General features: G+C 35.9%; 1 protein-coding gene across 3 annotated transcripts; it reads right to left on the bottom strand.

Moving 5' to 3' along the window:
* Positions 1–10,724: 10,724 nt before the first annotated feature.
* On the bottom strand, positions 10,725–13,151 carry LOC148031129 (protein DETOXIFICATION 54-like). Of its 3 annotated transcripts, none has more exons than XM_087684670.1 (2): positions 13,007–13,151; positions 10,725–12,716 (listed from the first exon to the last, which is right to left on the bottom strand). In XM_087684670.1, exons 1-2 carry the CDS (start codon positions 13,112–13,114, stop codon positions 11,148–11,150), a joined length of 1,677 nt encoding a protein of 558 aa, XP_087540796.1. In that variant the 5' UTR covers positions 13,115–13,151; the 3' UTR covers positions 10,725–11,147. The 3 variants fall into 3 exon arrangements, with proteins under 3 accessions (XP_087540796.1, XP_087540795.1, XP_087540797.1); XM_087684669.1 differs by having other exon boundaries at positions 10,726–12,716; positions 12,956–13,151; XM_087684671.1 differs by having other exon boundaries at positions 10,726–12,772; positions 12,956–13,148.
* Positions 13,152–17,881: the final 4,730 nt, after the last annotated feature.

A 17,881-nucleotide genomic window follows, 5' to 3' on the forward strand; every position in this document is an offset into this window, starting at 1 on the left:
GTATTTGCACAATAACCTATTCATAGTTTTGGGTCCTCAGGTGTGGGACAATACTCCAAGCTTGACCCATCTCCCAAACCAAGAACATTATATGTCCTGTGCACGAATATCAAACTAGCACTTTCCCCTAGGAAAGTGATTGCACGTGAGGTTTACTTTGCATGTATAACAGTTCATGGAGGATCATGAGCCATCACTTCTACATCAACATTGAATCTCCCATCTTCTGCAATCTCCCATTCAATTTTAAGGGCCATTCCAACTGTCTCCATTAGAAGAACCATATCTTCAGCACAATCAAGTTCAACAGTAACAAATTCTTCACTAGAAGCATTCATTTCTCCTTATTAGGACTATTTCTTCAATTGATTGTTCCCATCTTTATGCATCTTCGATGCAAGCTCCAACATGTATCTACGACGTGAGTGGCATGGAACTAGCACTCATCTAGGGGGAAAAATAATGTTAATGGTATTTTGAGAATGTTGCAAAAAGCCTCAGGGGGTTCACTATATATATACTCTCTATATAACATGCGTGCATGGCCTATTTATAAATATCCTAATATGTGAATTTTTCTTGAATAAAACACAACCCTTTTCTATTCAATCTGTAAGTAACCCCTTTATATGACACCCTTTTGTATATAAAAAATGTAAAAAATTATGTTTTAAAAACCCCTTATTTTGAACTCACATTATATATACATATATTCATGAGTGACCTCCCCCCCCCCCCCCCCCCCCGAGCAAAAAGCACAAGTGTCGACTACTATTTGGAGGATTATGGACATCACCACATTATCATGGATGTATTACTTTGTGAGAGTAGACTGTGCAAATTTTATCTATCACTCGCAGTTGTGTTTGTCGCACTTGGAACTGTTGCATGGGCTGCATACATGTATTTGTAATTAGAATATCTTAGGCCCAGGCTTAGGCCTTGGTCTAATTAGGCTAAGGTTGAAGCATGCAATGATGATTGATCGGCCTAGAGCCCACAAAGTGGGTAAGATGCCCAAGAGAGGATGCAAACCCTAAACGCAAAAGGGGCATAAACCCTAACCTAACCCTAATTCTTGGTCTATATAAGGGTGGAAGGTTTCAATTGTATTCACCTTTTAGCACATCCATGCTGCAGAAGCTCTATTAGTGTGACTACTCAAGCTTTCTATTCAATCTTTCCATTCTATCATCTTGCTTCCATTGTGTTGAGAGTGACTGAGAGGGAGAGGTGTGTTGAGAGAGGGGGGGCTAAGGGAAGGTGAAGCTCTTTGTCACCATCGTCTTGTTTATCTTGTCTTCTCTACTAGCTCTTCAACTAATTGGTGTACTTGGTTGTGGATGCGAAGGAGGTATGACATTGGATTGTGATGATCATGGTTGTGGAACCATCTTTGAGCCTTCAAGTCATCAAACGCAAGAAGGCAAGTATGTGAGTTCACTACAACTCGAGCTCGTTTTGTATTCTTGCTTTTTTGGGTTGGAGAGAAGGATGCTTGGTTCGTTAGAGTGGAGTGTTGAGAGACAAGGTGAGAGATTGTCACCGAAGTGAGTTGCACCTTCTCAAATAATAGAAGTTCGTCCAAAGTCCCAATCGTTGGTGCATTTGGCTCAACAGTGACAACAATTCTATAAAATTTCCTAGCCTTCGATGTTGCTTAGCTTTTAGGATTTCAAAAAGTAGTTGGAGAAAGAAAGCCACTATCTCTAATGGCATTTGGCTAGAGGGGCGGTTTTTTTTCTATTGGAGGAGGGAAAATGTTGGACCTTTAAGGAGTGTGTTTGTACGTCTTTTGAGATTTAAAGGGATAATTATAAATAATAAACCATTGTGTATTATCTTTGCCCAAAGGTCAAAAGACTCGATACCTTATGATTTTGATGATAGAGCCTTTCCAAATGTTAACATCTAGATCATCACCTTGCTCTGATATAGATGTTGAGGACACTCACCATATAACAATGAGTTATTAACTCAAAAGAAAAGAAATTCAAATTGAATAAGAAATAAATTAATAGAGACAAGAGAGAAAATAAATTGATAAAGCATGCATGACATAAGATTGGGAACAATCTCCCCCCATGCATGGGTGAGCACACCTCCCTCATGCATGTGTTTATGAATTGTATTAAGCTTGTGTGCTAAAAAATAACATTGAAAAGCATCTCATGTTTGGGCCTTTGCTTTTCTTGCATGAATGCCATGCTTTTACCCCAGTATTTCTAACTCCTATCAACTATACCTAAACTACAGTTTACAAAAGAATAATAATCAAGCCTTCTAGGCCTTACAAAATAGTAGTATCTAAATAGATAAATTGCTCATGAATGCCTATAATTTTCTTGCACTAAGAGGTGCACAAAAATACAATAATTTCACAAAACACTATGAAATGCTCAACCATAAATTCCTAAGCATTAAGATGTACTTCCTCAAATATATATTCTGCATAGCTTCATCTAATAATTTGCTCACCACAACATAAATCACATTAGTATGCTTCCATCTATCTATCAAGCATAATGGGACCACTATCACATGCACTACTATATGCGTAACAAGCCACGATCATGCAACAAATAGATAACATGCAAACAAAAATAAATCAATCAAAGTATTAGAAATAACCACTTACTCATTAAGTTAAACACTTCTATCTATATGTATATATATCAAATAATGTGGGCTAGTATTTGACGCTTACTCACAAGATATAATATGTCATCACCCTCCCAACTTATACAAAGATATAAGAGAAAAGGGTCCAATAAATTGGCTCCTCTACTCTTATATTAGAGTAAAGTAATCATGATTTGTTCACTAGAGCATAGTGTGGCAGCCACCACATTGGGCCACTACCACATGGAATTAAGGGTTACTATAGTATTCAATCCCTTCCTAGTTGTGGGATGTAGTGCTAATATAAAGTTTACTTATAAGCTTGATCTTTTATAATATAAGAAGATATTCATGAGCTTATGTTGCCTCTCCTCCTCACCACCATTGACTTCAGGCTAGGCAAGCTTAGTCACTCTACCTTGTCATAATATTCAATAGTGCACTTTATCTTTTATAATGCAAGAAGTTTTTTAGGAGCTCATATTGCCTCTCCTCCTCACCATTGACTTTAGCTAGGCGAGCCTACTCACTCTAACCTTGTCATGATATTGAATAGTGCACATATTACTATTGCATAAATACTAACCATTTATGCTCCATGGCTCCTCATGGTGGCAAGCAATGCCCTGAGAAGGAGCTCATTCTCTGTCTCTCACATGGTGGCAACCACAACACCTCTCACAAGAGCATCAATGTCCTTGTTATGAAAAATAGACTTGTCGTTTTGTGAGTTTTTTTTTAAGGTTATAAGACTAAGAAAGTGATAGGGATTTATACTTGGGATTATGTAATAGATATTATAGAAAATACTATAGTAATAAAATGATTTTTTATTTATTTATTTATTCTCATTATCTATTCATCTCATGATCAGTGATTTATCGCATGAGGCACATGTGTGATACTGATCGCATTAGGCTTGGTAGATAGACAGAAGAATACTAATGTATTTTGTGATATGCTGAGTAGAATATTATGTAAATAATCTTTAGGTGAATCCATATAATGTATAGTAATATATATTTACATAATATTTTATGTTATTAAATTATTACTTTATTTATGAATTACAAGTTTAAACTTCTTTAGTGGTAATTTTAAATGAATCATTAGTCTTTATTATCAAATTATTTGATTAATGTAATATAAATGATATTAAAATAATATATTTAAGATATACTTTTATCAAAACAAACTTTCTTTATGGAATGCTTTGCTATTTTCTTTATGTGATTCAATTTTAGAAAGCTTTCCTGGTTTTCCTTATAAAAGTAACATGATCACGTGTAAAATAGAAGAACAGGGTAAAAACTTAGTTTTGTTGTTTCTCCCTCATATAGAGTCAGAATTCAGAGATTTCAGAGTCATTTTAGGGGTTTTGACACATTTCAAACACAATAGTGATGCCAAAATGTCATTATTTGATATAGAGATTTTTTTACATAAACTAGATCAAGCTATAAAAAAACCTCTTCATATCTAAGACTTTATAGTTTGATTGCTATTTGTATTTCATTTACAACTATATCTTTGATATGAATGTAGTTAGATATGTAATCAATATTTTGTAATAGAGAATAGCAAACCATGGTCTTTGTCATCTTGGGGAAGGTTGAGTCCTATCGTGTGTTTTCTCTTATTCTTTGTGAATTTCCTAACTTATTTCATTCTTCTATATTTTATAATATTATTTATATTTAATATTTGTGATATTAGATTTACCACATTGTTTGCTTTGTAACAGTGGTATTAGAGCTTGGCTATGTTCTAACTTTTGATCATTTGGCATCTTATGCAAAGGCGAGTACTTTTGTTCAATCAAGATCTACAAGGCAAACTATTACAAGAAAAGCTATGGTCGTAGAAGCTACACTCATATTTCTCGTACTTTAAAACCTTCAATTTCATTACTTAAGTACGTTGATTGTTTCATATTTTTTATCTCTAGTTTTTGAAAAAAGTAATTGAATTTTGAATACTTATGTGGGTTGCCCAAACTCCAAAATCTCAAAGTCGTCATCATGACTATACTTCAGTTTCAAATCCTCTAGTGGAGCTATTTTCCAAGTATTGTAACTTTCTTTCTGTTCAAAATTTGAGATTGAAAATATTTATAATTTTTATTAGAGAAATTTTTTTTAAATTTTAAATATTTCACGAGATATTTCAATTGCAAAGTAACCATAAACCCATATTTCATAGTTACTAGTCAGCAAATTTATGTTTTGGCAAACTTTAGACTCCATTTTCTCAATCTTGCATTCTGAATTAGCAAGCCATCAATAGAAGATAATTTATATGTATTTTTATTATATGTAACTCTCTATTTATAATCTTGAATTGAATTTGAATATTGAGAAAGTTATTTGTCTCTAAAGTAGACCTTAAGATTGGTGGCTAAAATTTTCAACTCAAACCTATACATTGACCTAGTTTCTCCTCAAAATAACTTGTATTAGAGATAATTTGACTAAATACTTATGGCTTTCAAGTTAATATTAGCAAAATGTAACCTCTTAGTCTAATTTTGTAATTTTGTCTAAAAGCGTGTTGCAATTGATTTATATCATGTAATCCTATTTGAAAATTTAACTTCATTTAGAATATAGATATGATGATTTATGATCTCTTCAAGTATTTTTCATGTCCATTGATATCCCTAGTACAAATTTGTTGCATGAGGCGGTACTAGTAATTAGTGATGTAGATTCATCCCATGAGGCAATATCACTAGCTCATGATGTAGATTCATTGCATGAGGTAGCATAGATATATTTCTATGTGCAGATTCACTATATGAAACATCATGAATGATTTGTGGTACATAGGCCAATTCACCATGGTGAGAGAAACTCTCTCCATCTTATTACCCTTTATAATCTCTATTTTATCTAGCTTGATAACAAAAATGGCAACTTCATTTGCTATTGTATGCTCTAGCTGTAAAACTTGATCATAGCTCTCTGCAAAGTCCTTAAGTCAAAGAAAATGTTGTTATAGCTATTGTACTTTAGCACTCTCTTCTTTCCACGAGAGCTATTTATGATTTGAGGGGGCTAACCATGTACTTCCAAGACTCTCTTGTTGATGTTGTATCTTGTTTGTTGAACTGAGGATGGCTTTGGAAGGAGATAACCCTTTACCGTTTTCTTCTTTCACAATGTCTCTTGCATGACTTTTAAGAACTGAGTGTAGCTTTATCTACTATTCTCACTTTGTCCAGGGTGCTTTGGATGTCCTCTTTGTCTAGGAAAGACCTTTGCAAAAACTTTTCACAGCATTGTTCCTTGGCCTTCTTAAACCTCTTCTCAGTAAACATGTTCTTTGTAGCTTTGGGAGGAATGATTTGCTATAGACTTGTGATGCTTTCTCCATGTTCCTTGTTGCTTTGTTTGGATGGAGAATGGCCTTATTGGTTACAACAACAATAAGGATACACATGTGAGTATGGATTCATAATGCATTCATAGAATGAGCACTTACTTTAGATTTGAAGCTCCTGAAACATAATAGAAGAATACAACTAGTTTAGCATGAGTGACAAACTATTATCGTATTATTGTTGTTCTTCTCTTGCAATCTCCACCTCCAAGCTTGAGTGTCTTAATATTCTTCAAAATCCTTTGTTATTCACGCAACCCAGATGATGTTTCCTTCTATCTGGCTACACCTAGTTGGGTTCCGAGACTCCTTATTTTACCTTGGCTCTCCTCTGATTATTTATTTATTGTATCTATTTCCTAGCATAACAATTGGTTCTCCAACTTCAAAATATTTGAATGGCCTACTAGATTCTAAGTATACACTAGAAGCCCTTGACAACCCCTTAACAACCATCTCAAATAAACCTCAACATGAGGAATATACGAAGAGAATGGAGAGGTGCTTTTTGTCATAGGATCCATCAAATACATCCTACTATCAGTCCATAAATTGATGTTCTTTTTGACCCCTAATCTCATTTTTTCTAATGCACTTGGTGTGTGACTAGACACCTTGTTTCTTTTATGAACATGTGCATACTCATCATCCACACCAATATGGAGGTGATATGGATGTTTTATGATTATTAATTGCTTGTAATTGAGTTACCAAGAGGTGATTTAAGCTTGCAATGGAAGTGGTTCACAATCCCTCAAAATGAAAATTTGAAAATGAAGAGGGAATATCTTTAGAGATTCATTGACTCTCGAAGGGAAGTTTTTAAATGATGACAAGGCATTGAAGGTGACAAGTGCATGCAATGCCTTCGAGGTTTGTCAATGAATGATAGACAACAAAAGTACCAAGATACAAAAGAGAAAACATTGCAAAAAAAAAGTTTTTAAAAAAGATTTGTTACAATAGTGTTTTTTTTAAATTGCATCGTACTTTCTCTCTCCTCAATTTCTTACATGACCAAAAAGTGACCTCAAATGTCCCCTAATGTGAGATGTAATGGTGCATGACACATGGAATTTTATTAATGAATATCACATTCTCAATGGCATTATAAATGGACACATACATTTTCATCTAGCCTTTTGTAGTCAACTTGCCAACTTTCTTGTTGCCTTCACTTCCTTCCCCATTCAATGGTTAATAAATTTAACTAGTTTCTAGTCTCTTCCTTTACTATTCGGCCACTAAATGCAGCTATTTTTGATGAGCCAATAGTTTGCAATTCAATTATTCAATTGCCGACAAACATAGCTATTTTTGATGTGCTAGTGGTTTGTAACATGTAGTATATTCCTCCATATTTGGGTATATTAAACTCATTGACTCATGATTTTGTATCAATGTTTTTGATTTTATGTGAACCCTTTTCTACCATCATGGAGTCTTTTTTTTCAATCTTCTATTTTAGAGAGACAAAGAGACAAAGAGAGAGGGGGGGAGGGAGAGAGTAGCATTAGGGCCGTCCACCCATCCAAGGGCTGCCAACTTGTCCCATGATGACTAGCAAACCAAATGTCCAACTATTCATGGGAACAACACCAATCCGAATGGACTCATAGCTTTTTGTAAAAATAAAAATGCCATTACATTGACAACTTGAAGAAGTGCATATCCAAAATTGAGAGTTATTTTAAAGGGCATGTTTAAGTAAATATTGATGGAATTAGAATTAAAATTTAAAAATAAATTCAAATTTACCAAAAACATCCAAAGTTGAAAGTCGCTTTCACATTTGGAGGCTAGGACTAGGGGACTTGGCCAGGACTTCGGAGTTGAGAGTTGAGACTCAGATTTAAAAATATTGATTCTCGTGAAATCTCAAAATAGTTTAGGGTACATCGTACAGTGTAATGTGCTCAGTTTGGTCAAATAGTGAACTGCCTCGAAATAGACTGAGAGTCCTGACTTGGGCTTGACAACATTTGGGTGGCTTTGATAGTTGCATTGTCGTCTAGAGTTGTTGTTGCTATAGATAAGGGCTGCCTACTATTCTGGAAGACTAGACAGTAAATAACTCACTAATGATGTGCAATGTACCTACATGTACTATTCCAAATAGTCTAGTCGAGAAGTGTCGAGTCTCCCAAACTCTTGAGATTTAGCATGTGCTCATGAGTCATACTTCAAGGATTCAAGCATAATGCATATATTTAATATTTCTTTATGAATATTGTAGTGACTCATCTGCCATGCCTATGTCTAAATGTTGTATAGGCAAGAGGAGTCAAAGAAATCCCAATGTTATAGGTTACAAGTTCATATAAGGAGTTGGCACTTGTTTTTGTTGCTTGCTATGTACAACAACAATCATATATTCCACCATTGTGGGCCATGGCCTAGAACCACCATTATGGGCTGTCAATCATGACCTGATCCACCATTGTGGATACTTGCCAGGTTGCTAGCCTCCAACAAAGCATGGCACGGCTCAGTTGCCAACTGGACTGTCCCCACTCCCATTGGTGTCCAAAATCCAACATGAGCCTTAGTTGACTCATATCTTCAATTGACCACACTCGCTATGTCACATGTGAACTAAGAGCCAACCCAATTGTTAGACTATGATACACATGACATAGCCCACCAATTTGACTTGCACAGAGCAAGCTACTACACTATGGCACAAGCAGTGAGCACCAGAGTAACTGCCAAGCAGGCTCCAAAGTTCAAACTGTTTGATAATGCAAGTCTAAGTCAAACATGGATTTTGATTTGTACTAAACAATAGCTAATTGAACCTAACTCTTGAGTGGTCCCAATTGCTAGCATAAGTGCTAATCCCCATCATTGCCAAGGGTTTTTGCAATTGTCTCATTCTTTGAGGTTCTAATGGTTGGTAATTTGATTCTCTTTAGGGAGATTAGATCATAGTGTGATTAATGCTAGGCAACAAAATGTTCTTTTGGAGACTATGAGAGAGGTGACATTCTCCAAAATAGCAACCACAAAAGCATAAGGGTTTGGAATCTAGAGACGAGAAATTGGAGCAATGATATCATTGTCATTGTCCATATAGTTGATTGGTACATGTAGTGTGAGGCTTAAAGTATGTACACATAATCCTTGTTTGTATATTTGTATATAAAGGTTATATCGAATAAGTTAGTAGATTATCTATGCATGCTCTTCATATATGGCAGTTTGCTCTTGATATGGCCATAATGAGAAATATAAGGAAAAATAAGAAACAAAAAACTTTGGAAGAGTCTCTTGGATTGCATGTTGTAGCAAGAGAGGTGGATCTTAATGCATCAAATGCTACAAATGTACTTGTTGGTATTAATAATGGCAGTAGCAATGGTAAGAAAAAACATTACAACATATTTCTTGAGCATTGGAAAATCCATCATCCTTGGGTCTTGACAATGATGGAAATGAGAGGTCAAATGTAAATGGTGCTCCTTTATTTGTAAGGGAAATCCATTTCCAAATTAAAAGGAGCAACCTTATCGTAAAAAAATACATTACAAATCCATGAAAACTTAAGAGAACATGTAGATGAAAAAATTAAAACATGATATACAAAGTATGTTGTTCTTCTCTATCTAGATTGATGAGATTACAAATATTAGTATGCAACAATATATGATTCTATATATCACCTTCATTGATGAGGATGTTGGGTATAGTTGTGTAACCACAAAATTTATCAATCTTCTTCATCTAATGAATGTAGCTATGTTGAGGCTTTGCATGATGCATTGGTTGATTTCTTACATTATATATAATTACCAATGCAAAAATTAGTTGGAATTACAATTGATGGTGTCATCATTATAACAAATTCAAATAGAGGTTTGGTAACAAGATTATGGAAAGTTATTCCACACTTAGTGAGTTGTTATTACATAGCTCATAAAGAGGCCCTTGTAGGTAGTAATGCATTTGGCAGGTTCAAAGAATTTAACTATATGGATAAATTTGCATGAAGAATATACGAATGGATGGATAGATCTACCAAAAGACATGCAATCTTAGCTAATGTAGTTAACTCATTTGGTATTGGTAGGAGAGAGAAGCTTACACCATAAAAAATGAATAGTAAGATGGCTATCAAAAAGTCAAGTGATATCCACTGTTATGAGACTTTATGCCTACATTATTGACAATCGTACAAAATGAGGATGCTACTTTGTACTTCTTGATTAACTATAATATACATTTTCTATTTCACTTTTGTGCTAATGTTCTTGGAGAGTTGAATATGTTAAATGTCACTTTCCAATCTACTTATCTAGATATAGAGAGCTTTATAAAGAAGGAGCAAGAACAAATGGAAATCTTAATATACAAAGATATACAAGGTATAATTGATGAGCACTATTTACATTTGGGATCTATATGGAAAGATGATGTGGCCAATCCACATGAGATGTATGATCGTGGAATATATGATAGCGCAGTGGAATATATGGTATCTTTATGCAAATGCTATATCATGAGCTTGATTGAAGCTCTATGGGATGGATATTTACAGATTCTCGTTACTTGTTTCATTTCATATGCGATAAACTAGTAGAAAATTAAAGGTCATAATTAATATGAGGCCTACATGCTTAGCACTTTTCAATTTGTATTTTTCATGTTACATATTTAAGACTATAATTGCAATAATGCGAAAAGCGCAAATTTATGACGATTGTGAATGGATTGGCAATGTTCAAATTTATCATTCCAATGAGAATGGCAAGGTCCAAAAGAAAATGTCGTGTGAAAAGTAGGGGTGGATATGAAATCCTAACGTTGAGAGGGAGGGAACACAAGTTGTAAAACAATTTATTTTCTGAATAAAGACTTGGTTTCCTCATTGGGATTCTTGGAACACCTGCCTGTACATTGTAAATAAGAGAGTATAAATGAAAGCATCCAGCCTCTTAAGGCTTGCAAGTCGACAATGGCATTGAATAGCCTGATGAGAGCCTAGTAATAGCCAATAGCTATAATGTATATATATATATATATATATATAGTATGGGAATAATAATTGCAACAGTATAGAGTACGGGGTGGCGTAGGGAGTGTGCGACTGTGAGTCATCGATAGAATTTTCAGTAATTTGATCAAGTCATCAGTACTTCTAGTCCTTAAAGAGTGATGGGCGCAGGTGGGCATGTAGAAAACACCTGATCAGCAATTACCAGCTCGCATGGCATCCAGGAACAGATCGAGGCCCGATCTGCATGGGCGCTTGACTGCGCCATCATCAATCCGTCACTGCCCTCACTGGTCTCCCTGGCCAGGAGACGTGTCTCGTCACCTTTCATTTCACCTGCATCGACCGATGATTTACTTCCTTTAGAGCATGTGCTGCTGCCTATGAAATCTCTGGCTTTGAGGGCCTCATGTGCCCAATCAGTCCTTATAATCACATACAGTACGGAGCAAGCACATGCCGCTTCGGCTGCCAAAAGCCCAAACCATAGCCCACTAAACCCTGCGTTGCGCCAGAAGGCAAGGCCAACAGCCACTGGGGTGCCCAAGAGGTAAAAAGATCCCAAATTGATCCCAACCCCAATCCCAACCCTTGCACTGCCTCTCAAGATTCCACATCCTGTTGTTTGTGGGCAATTCCCGAGCTCGCACAGCCCGATTATCGGCATCATTGCTCCAGCCAATGCTGCAACCCTCCTATCATCTGTAAATATGCTGCCCCACTTGTGCCGGCAAAGTGTCGTCCATGTCAAACTCAAGATTGCACTTGCAAACGCACATGATAAAGAAACCCACGCTGCGATGCGTGCCTTGGTGGGACGATTCGCACCAAGCTCGTTGCTGACCCGTGCTGACACGGAGGAGCTTAGCGCTAGAGAAAATGTGTATATCAAATAGTTGGTTTGGATCAGTATGGCAGTTGCTCCAATGGCTACTTGGGGATCAGGTAAGTAGCCGGCAAGTACTGTTAAAATCTCATACCACCACCACTCCAAACAAGTTGCAAGGCAGCTTGGTAGTGCTAACTTTAGTAATGGCCCCCATTGTTGAAGGCATGCAATAGACCATCCCTCCCGCCATGTCCTACTGGATAACCCTGAATACCAGACATAGCCAACCAAGAATATAACCAAATGGAAGTTTGTCCATACTGCAGCAATTGCAACTCCAGGGACGCCCAACCGGAAGACAAACACAAGCATTACATTGATGGGTATGTGTAGAACCAGCGCTACGATGGAGCACCACATCATGGGCATGGTGCTGCCTTGAGAGCTTAGGTATACTCTCAAAGGCTGCAGAATACTATCTGCAAGTAAATCTGGAAGAGTGTACAAGCAATACATGCTTGCCACAGCAGTGATGCTTGGATCTTGCCCAAACCAAAGCATGATCCTCTGCAGATTGAGCCAAAGGATGCTTATAGGGATGCAAGCTGTCAGCAAAACAAGAATGGTTCTTTGGAGAGAAAGGCCAACAAGGGACCAGTTCTGTGAGCCAAAGGCTTGGCCACTTATCGGGTACAACCCCGCTGCGAGGCCGAACAATACCGAGTAACCTGTGATGTTTGTGAAGCCAATAGAAAGAGCACCTCCTGCGAGCTCTAAACTTCCAAGTCTTCCCAAGCACAGGACTGACACCATCCCTCTTGCATACACGACCAAATTCATCACAGTGAGAGGAAGAGCTATTCTAGCTTGTTCTTTCAACTCCTCCATTACCTGCATTCCCAGGCACAAGATGCTTAATTATATGGTATCAGTAACTGCAGAGCATCCTGTGGGTTGGAAATTATGTGAAATTTGTAAGAACATCAGGGAGCATGAAATCTCTCTCTCTCTCTCTCTCTCTCTCTCTCTGGATATACCACACACACTACACACGCTCCTTGCGTAACCCAACAATATGAATTCAAGAGATATTCAAGAAATATTCAAGAAAAGTGTACGTTGATAGTGACCTGTTGATCAGAGAAGGGAAACATTGGGATCCTTCGATCCGATACACAAACCTTCAACCTGCAGAGATATAATAAGCCTATTGGCTTCTGAAAAATGTTGTCGGTGAACACTGGTCGATACGAGGGTTGCCCATGGAATGAAGGCCCTAGGCAATGCATCGATCAATAGCAGCCTCTCTGTCTCTGTCTCTCTGTCTCTCTCCAGGGTGCATCGATCGATCGTGGGCTCAGTCGAAAACTGCTGCAAAAAGCGTCCTCTTGTTTGTTAGTTACAAAAGTCCTTGTGCGATGTATATCGACCGGCAGGCATCCTTTACATACATCCTACACAACAAGGGACCACAACATCGCCAAGATCAATGGGTGAGATTTTGGCCTTGCTGAGGTAGTGGGGAGAGTGGGGTCCTATTCCCTCTCCACTAGCACAACCCACTTCTAAAAGGCCTTTATGATCAGTTAGAAAATATTTACATCGATCCCCACCCACTAAATGAGGGATCTTTAATTGTGTCAAAAAATACTAACCTTAACATGAATTTCTTGTGGCGTTAAACCTTGAACACATCTTTGTACTAACCTAGTTTTCACTTATTGGGCTATCAAAAGCTAGGTCTAGAGAGATAGCACATAGCATATCGAATAGACTTGGGCCAAGTACCTCTCGTAGACTTGATTGGTAGCCTCAATATCTTTAATACGATTCTTGTTGATATTTGCAACTTCATTTTCCATTTTTCTACCTGCACCAATTTGAAGAGGTTCTCTCTCACTATTGAGAGTCTCTTTTGCTTCTTCTTTTTCTTCATGTGTATTAAACCTTGCTGAGCACATTCAACTTGCACCAATAGACTCCACCTTAAAGCTTAAAGGAAAGACATTATTTTACATTGGAAAAGGTAAGTTCATTCTCGACTCTATATAAACAAGAGAATGTTAAGTCTATGCATGACCAAACTTCAGTATTTATTCCATTAGATTCTCAGAGAAGGAGTTCCTCCCAAGTGAGCTATGGGGGTGGAAGTCTCTTATGCTATATTGGAGAAAATTCATGATGCCTTCATTGCATAACCTACAATTCAAAAAAGTGAAAGATCAATCTACATCGCTAATTACTAGTACCACCTCATGCAACTAATTTGTACTAGGATTACTGGACATGAAAAATACTTGAAAAGATCATAAATCGTCATTTCTATATTTAAATGAAGTTAAATTTTAAACTAGGATTACATGATATAAATCAGTTGCAACACGCTTTTAGACAAAATTATAAAATTAGACTAAGAGGTCACATTTTGCTAAGATTAACTTAAAAGCTATAAGTATTTAGTCGAAACTATCTCTAATACAAGTTATTTTGAGGAGAAATCAAAATTTATTTTGAGGAGAAACTAGGTCACTATATAGGTTTGAGTTGAAAAATTTAGCCACCAATCTTAAGGTCTACTTTAGAGACAAATAACTTTCTAAATATTCAAATTCACTTCAAGATGATAAATAGAGAGTTACATATATTTAAAAAATATAAATGATCTTCTATTGATGGCATGCTAATTAAGAATGTAAGAGTGAGAAAATAGAGACTAAAGTTTGCCAAAACATAAATTTTTGCTTACTAGTAACTGTGAAATATGGGTTTATGGTTACTTTGCCATTGAAATATCTCATGAAATATTTAAAATTTATAAAACATGTCTCTAATAAAAATTATAAATATTTTCAATCTCTAAAAACTTTTAGTTTTACATCAATCTCAAATTCTGAACAGAAAGAAAGTTACAATACTTGGAAAATAGCTCCACTACATGATTTGAGATTGAAGTATAGTCATGATGCCGACTTTGAGATTTTGGAGTTTGGGCAACCTACATAAGTATTTAAAATTCAATGATTTTTTTCAAAAACTAGATATAAAAAATATGAAACAATCAATGTAGTTAAGTAATGAAATTGAAGGTTGTTTTAAAGTATGAGAAAATATGAGCATAGCTTCTATGGGCATAGCTTTTTCTTGTAATAGTTTGCCTTGTAGATCTTGATTGAACAAAAGTACGTGCCTTTGCATAAGATGCCAAACGATCAAAAGTTAGAACATAGCCAAGCTCTGATACCACTGTTACAAAGCAAACCACGTGGTAAATCTAATATCATAAATATTAAATATAAACAATGTTATAAAATATAAAAGAATCAAATAAGTTAGGAAATTCACAAAGAATAAGAGAAAACACACAATAGGACTCAACCTTCCCAATGATGACAAAGACCATGGTTTGTTATTCTCTATTATGAAATATTGATTACATATCTCTCAAATATATATTATTATACATTTTATGGATTTACCTAAATATTATTTACATAATATTCTACTCAGCATATCACAAAGTACATTAGTATTCTTTTATCTATCTACCAAGCCTAATGCGACCAATATCACATGTGTGCCTCATGTGATAAATCAATGATCATATATAAATAAATAAATATAAAATCATTTTATTACTATAGTATTTTCTATAATATCTATTACATAATCCCAAGTATAAATCCCGATCACATTCTTAGTCTTATAATCTACAAAAAACTCACAAAATGACAAGTCTATTTTTCATAACAAGGACATTGATGCTCTTGTGAGAGGTGTTGTCGTTGCTACCATGTGAGAGAAAGGAATGAACTCCTTCTCAGGGCATTGCTTGCCACCATGAGGAGCCATGGAGCATAAATGGTTAGTATTTATGCAATAATAATATGTGCACTATTGAATATTATGACAAGGTTAGAGTGAGTAGGCTCACCTAGCTGAAGTCAATGGTGAGGAGGAGAGGCAATATGAGCTCCTAAAAAACTTCTTGCATTATAAAAGATAAGGTGGACTATTGAATATTGTGACAAGGTAGAGTCACTAGGCTTGCCTAGCCTAAAGTCAGTGGTGAGGAGGAGAGGCAACATAAGCTCAGAATAACTTCTTATATTATAAAAGATCAAGTTTATAAGAAAACTTTATATTAGCACCACATGCCATATAGTAACCCTTAATTCCATGTGATAGTGGCCCACTAGCCTACTGGCTGTCACACTATGCTCTAACGAACAAATTGTGATTACTTTACTCTTATATAAGAGTAGAGAGGCCATTTTAGTGGACCCTTTTCTCTTATATCTTTGTATAAGTTGGGAGAGTGATTACATATTATATCTTATGATTAAGCATTAGATACTAGCCCACATTATTTGATATATATACATATAGGTACAAGTGTTTAACTTAATGAGTAAGTAGTTATTTCTAATACTTTGATTGGTGTTATGCCTTATTCTTATTATGAATTATATAGTTATTGTGTTGAGCTTTAATGTTATACTTTGAAATATTTGATACCATGGGATATTGGTAAATGAACCAAAAGTGAGAAAACATGAAGCAGAACACTAACAAAATGAATAGTTAGAGAGAAAGATACAAGAACTCAGCACTAAATCATGAAAGCCTAGTAACATCCATGAATAAAATCATGTGAATAATAGTGCAATACCACTAGGGTAACCAACATAGAGTATGACTAGTAGTGCATCTAGTCTTCCTGTCTCTAGACGATGTAATATGATGATGAGACAAGAGTGAAAAGTGAATGAGGTATATACACGACAATCATCCAAGATCATAGATACTAGCATAACACTACCCACAAAATGGATAGTTGGCCATAAATGTAGTGTGCTAACTCATGAAAGTGCCACTCAATGTGCTTGCTAACAATAATGCCTAATCCTTGAGATAAAGATACAACAAAATATATAATGATGATAACATACAAATCCTTAGGAGCCGCCATTTTTGACACCACAACAATAAGTCTCTAATAAATTTGTAACATCGCAACATATATAATGATGTCAACAAAAGCACCTTAATCCTCTAGCACTAGCCAAATGCCACATGCACCTTACTGGAAGCATCAATGTTGATGGCGCTCATAGTTAAACCCTCATCATAGAAGTGAAACTTGTCACATATAACAAGTAACCCCATAGAAGCACATCATCAAAGGGGTCTTCCATGTTAGTATTGTCATATTATCTCTAATCATAGACTTGAAGGTGCACTAGCTTTAGGAATAATTAACTACCAAAAAAGTGATACCTATAAAGCACTACACTCAAGGTCCATCACATCATACAGATGTATATTAGGTATAACCATGCCTAGCATGCACTCTCTTAGAGCTCCCTGAAGTATGCAAGATCCTAATACATCCCATGCCACCAATATCTTACCTTTATCTTTTCAAATGTGCCCCAAATATCTCTATGCCCAGCCAATAGACTCTCACAAAACTCCTACATCACTTGAACCTATGTAGCTCTATCACCAAGGACCCCAGTGGAATCCTTTTCTTCTTCTTTGCATGCTTCCAAAGATACCCACCTTTCATCATAAAAAACCCCTATGCCTTTCTTTAAATCCTCTTGTACTATTCTTCATACCACTCTTCTCTCTTTTACAATGTGTTGAGGTACTACCCCATTTTTTAGCTAGTCCCTTGCATATGAGTCTTCTAAAAACACCTCTAAAGTTGTCATATAATATCTAAAGTGCTTTTTTGTTGCTATCTAAGCTTTAGTCATCATTGTCTTCACATTATCTACTACTATATTCATCATTACAATACCTTTCCTTATCAATTCAGCTATTTTCCTTGATGTACTTAACATTATCCCTACATTAGTGACAGTTGTACCTACAATTACAGTTGCTACTAATTCATCCTTAGTAATAGTACAATCATTTTTACCAAGAAACTCACCCTCTTCTTCAACATACATCATCCCACCTTCATTCTCAAAGCATGCCCTTGACAAAATATCTTAGAACCAGATTATTCCTCCATGTAATGTGTTGTAACTCAAGGTTTACTAACT

This window comes from Lygodium microphyllum, chromosome 9 (genome assembly GCF_053477565.2).
Source record: "Lygodium microphyllum isolate KBCC chromosome 9, Lygodium_microphyllum_v1.1.10, whole genome shotgun sequence".
Classification (NCBI taxonomy): Eukaryota; Viridiplantae; Streptophyta; class Polypodiopsida; order Schizaeales; family Lygodiaceae; genus Lygodium; species Lygodium microphyllum.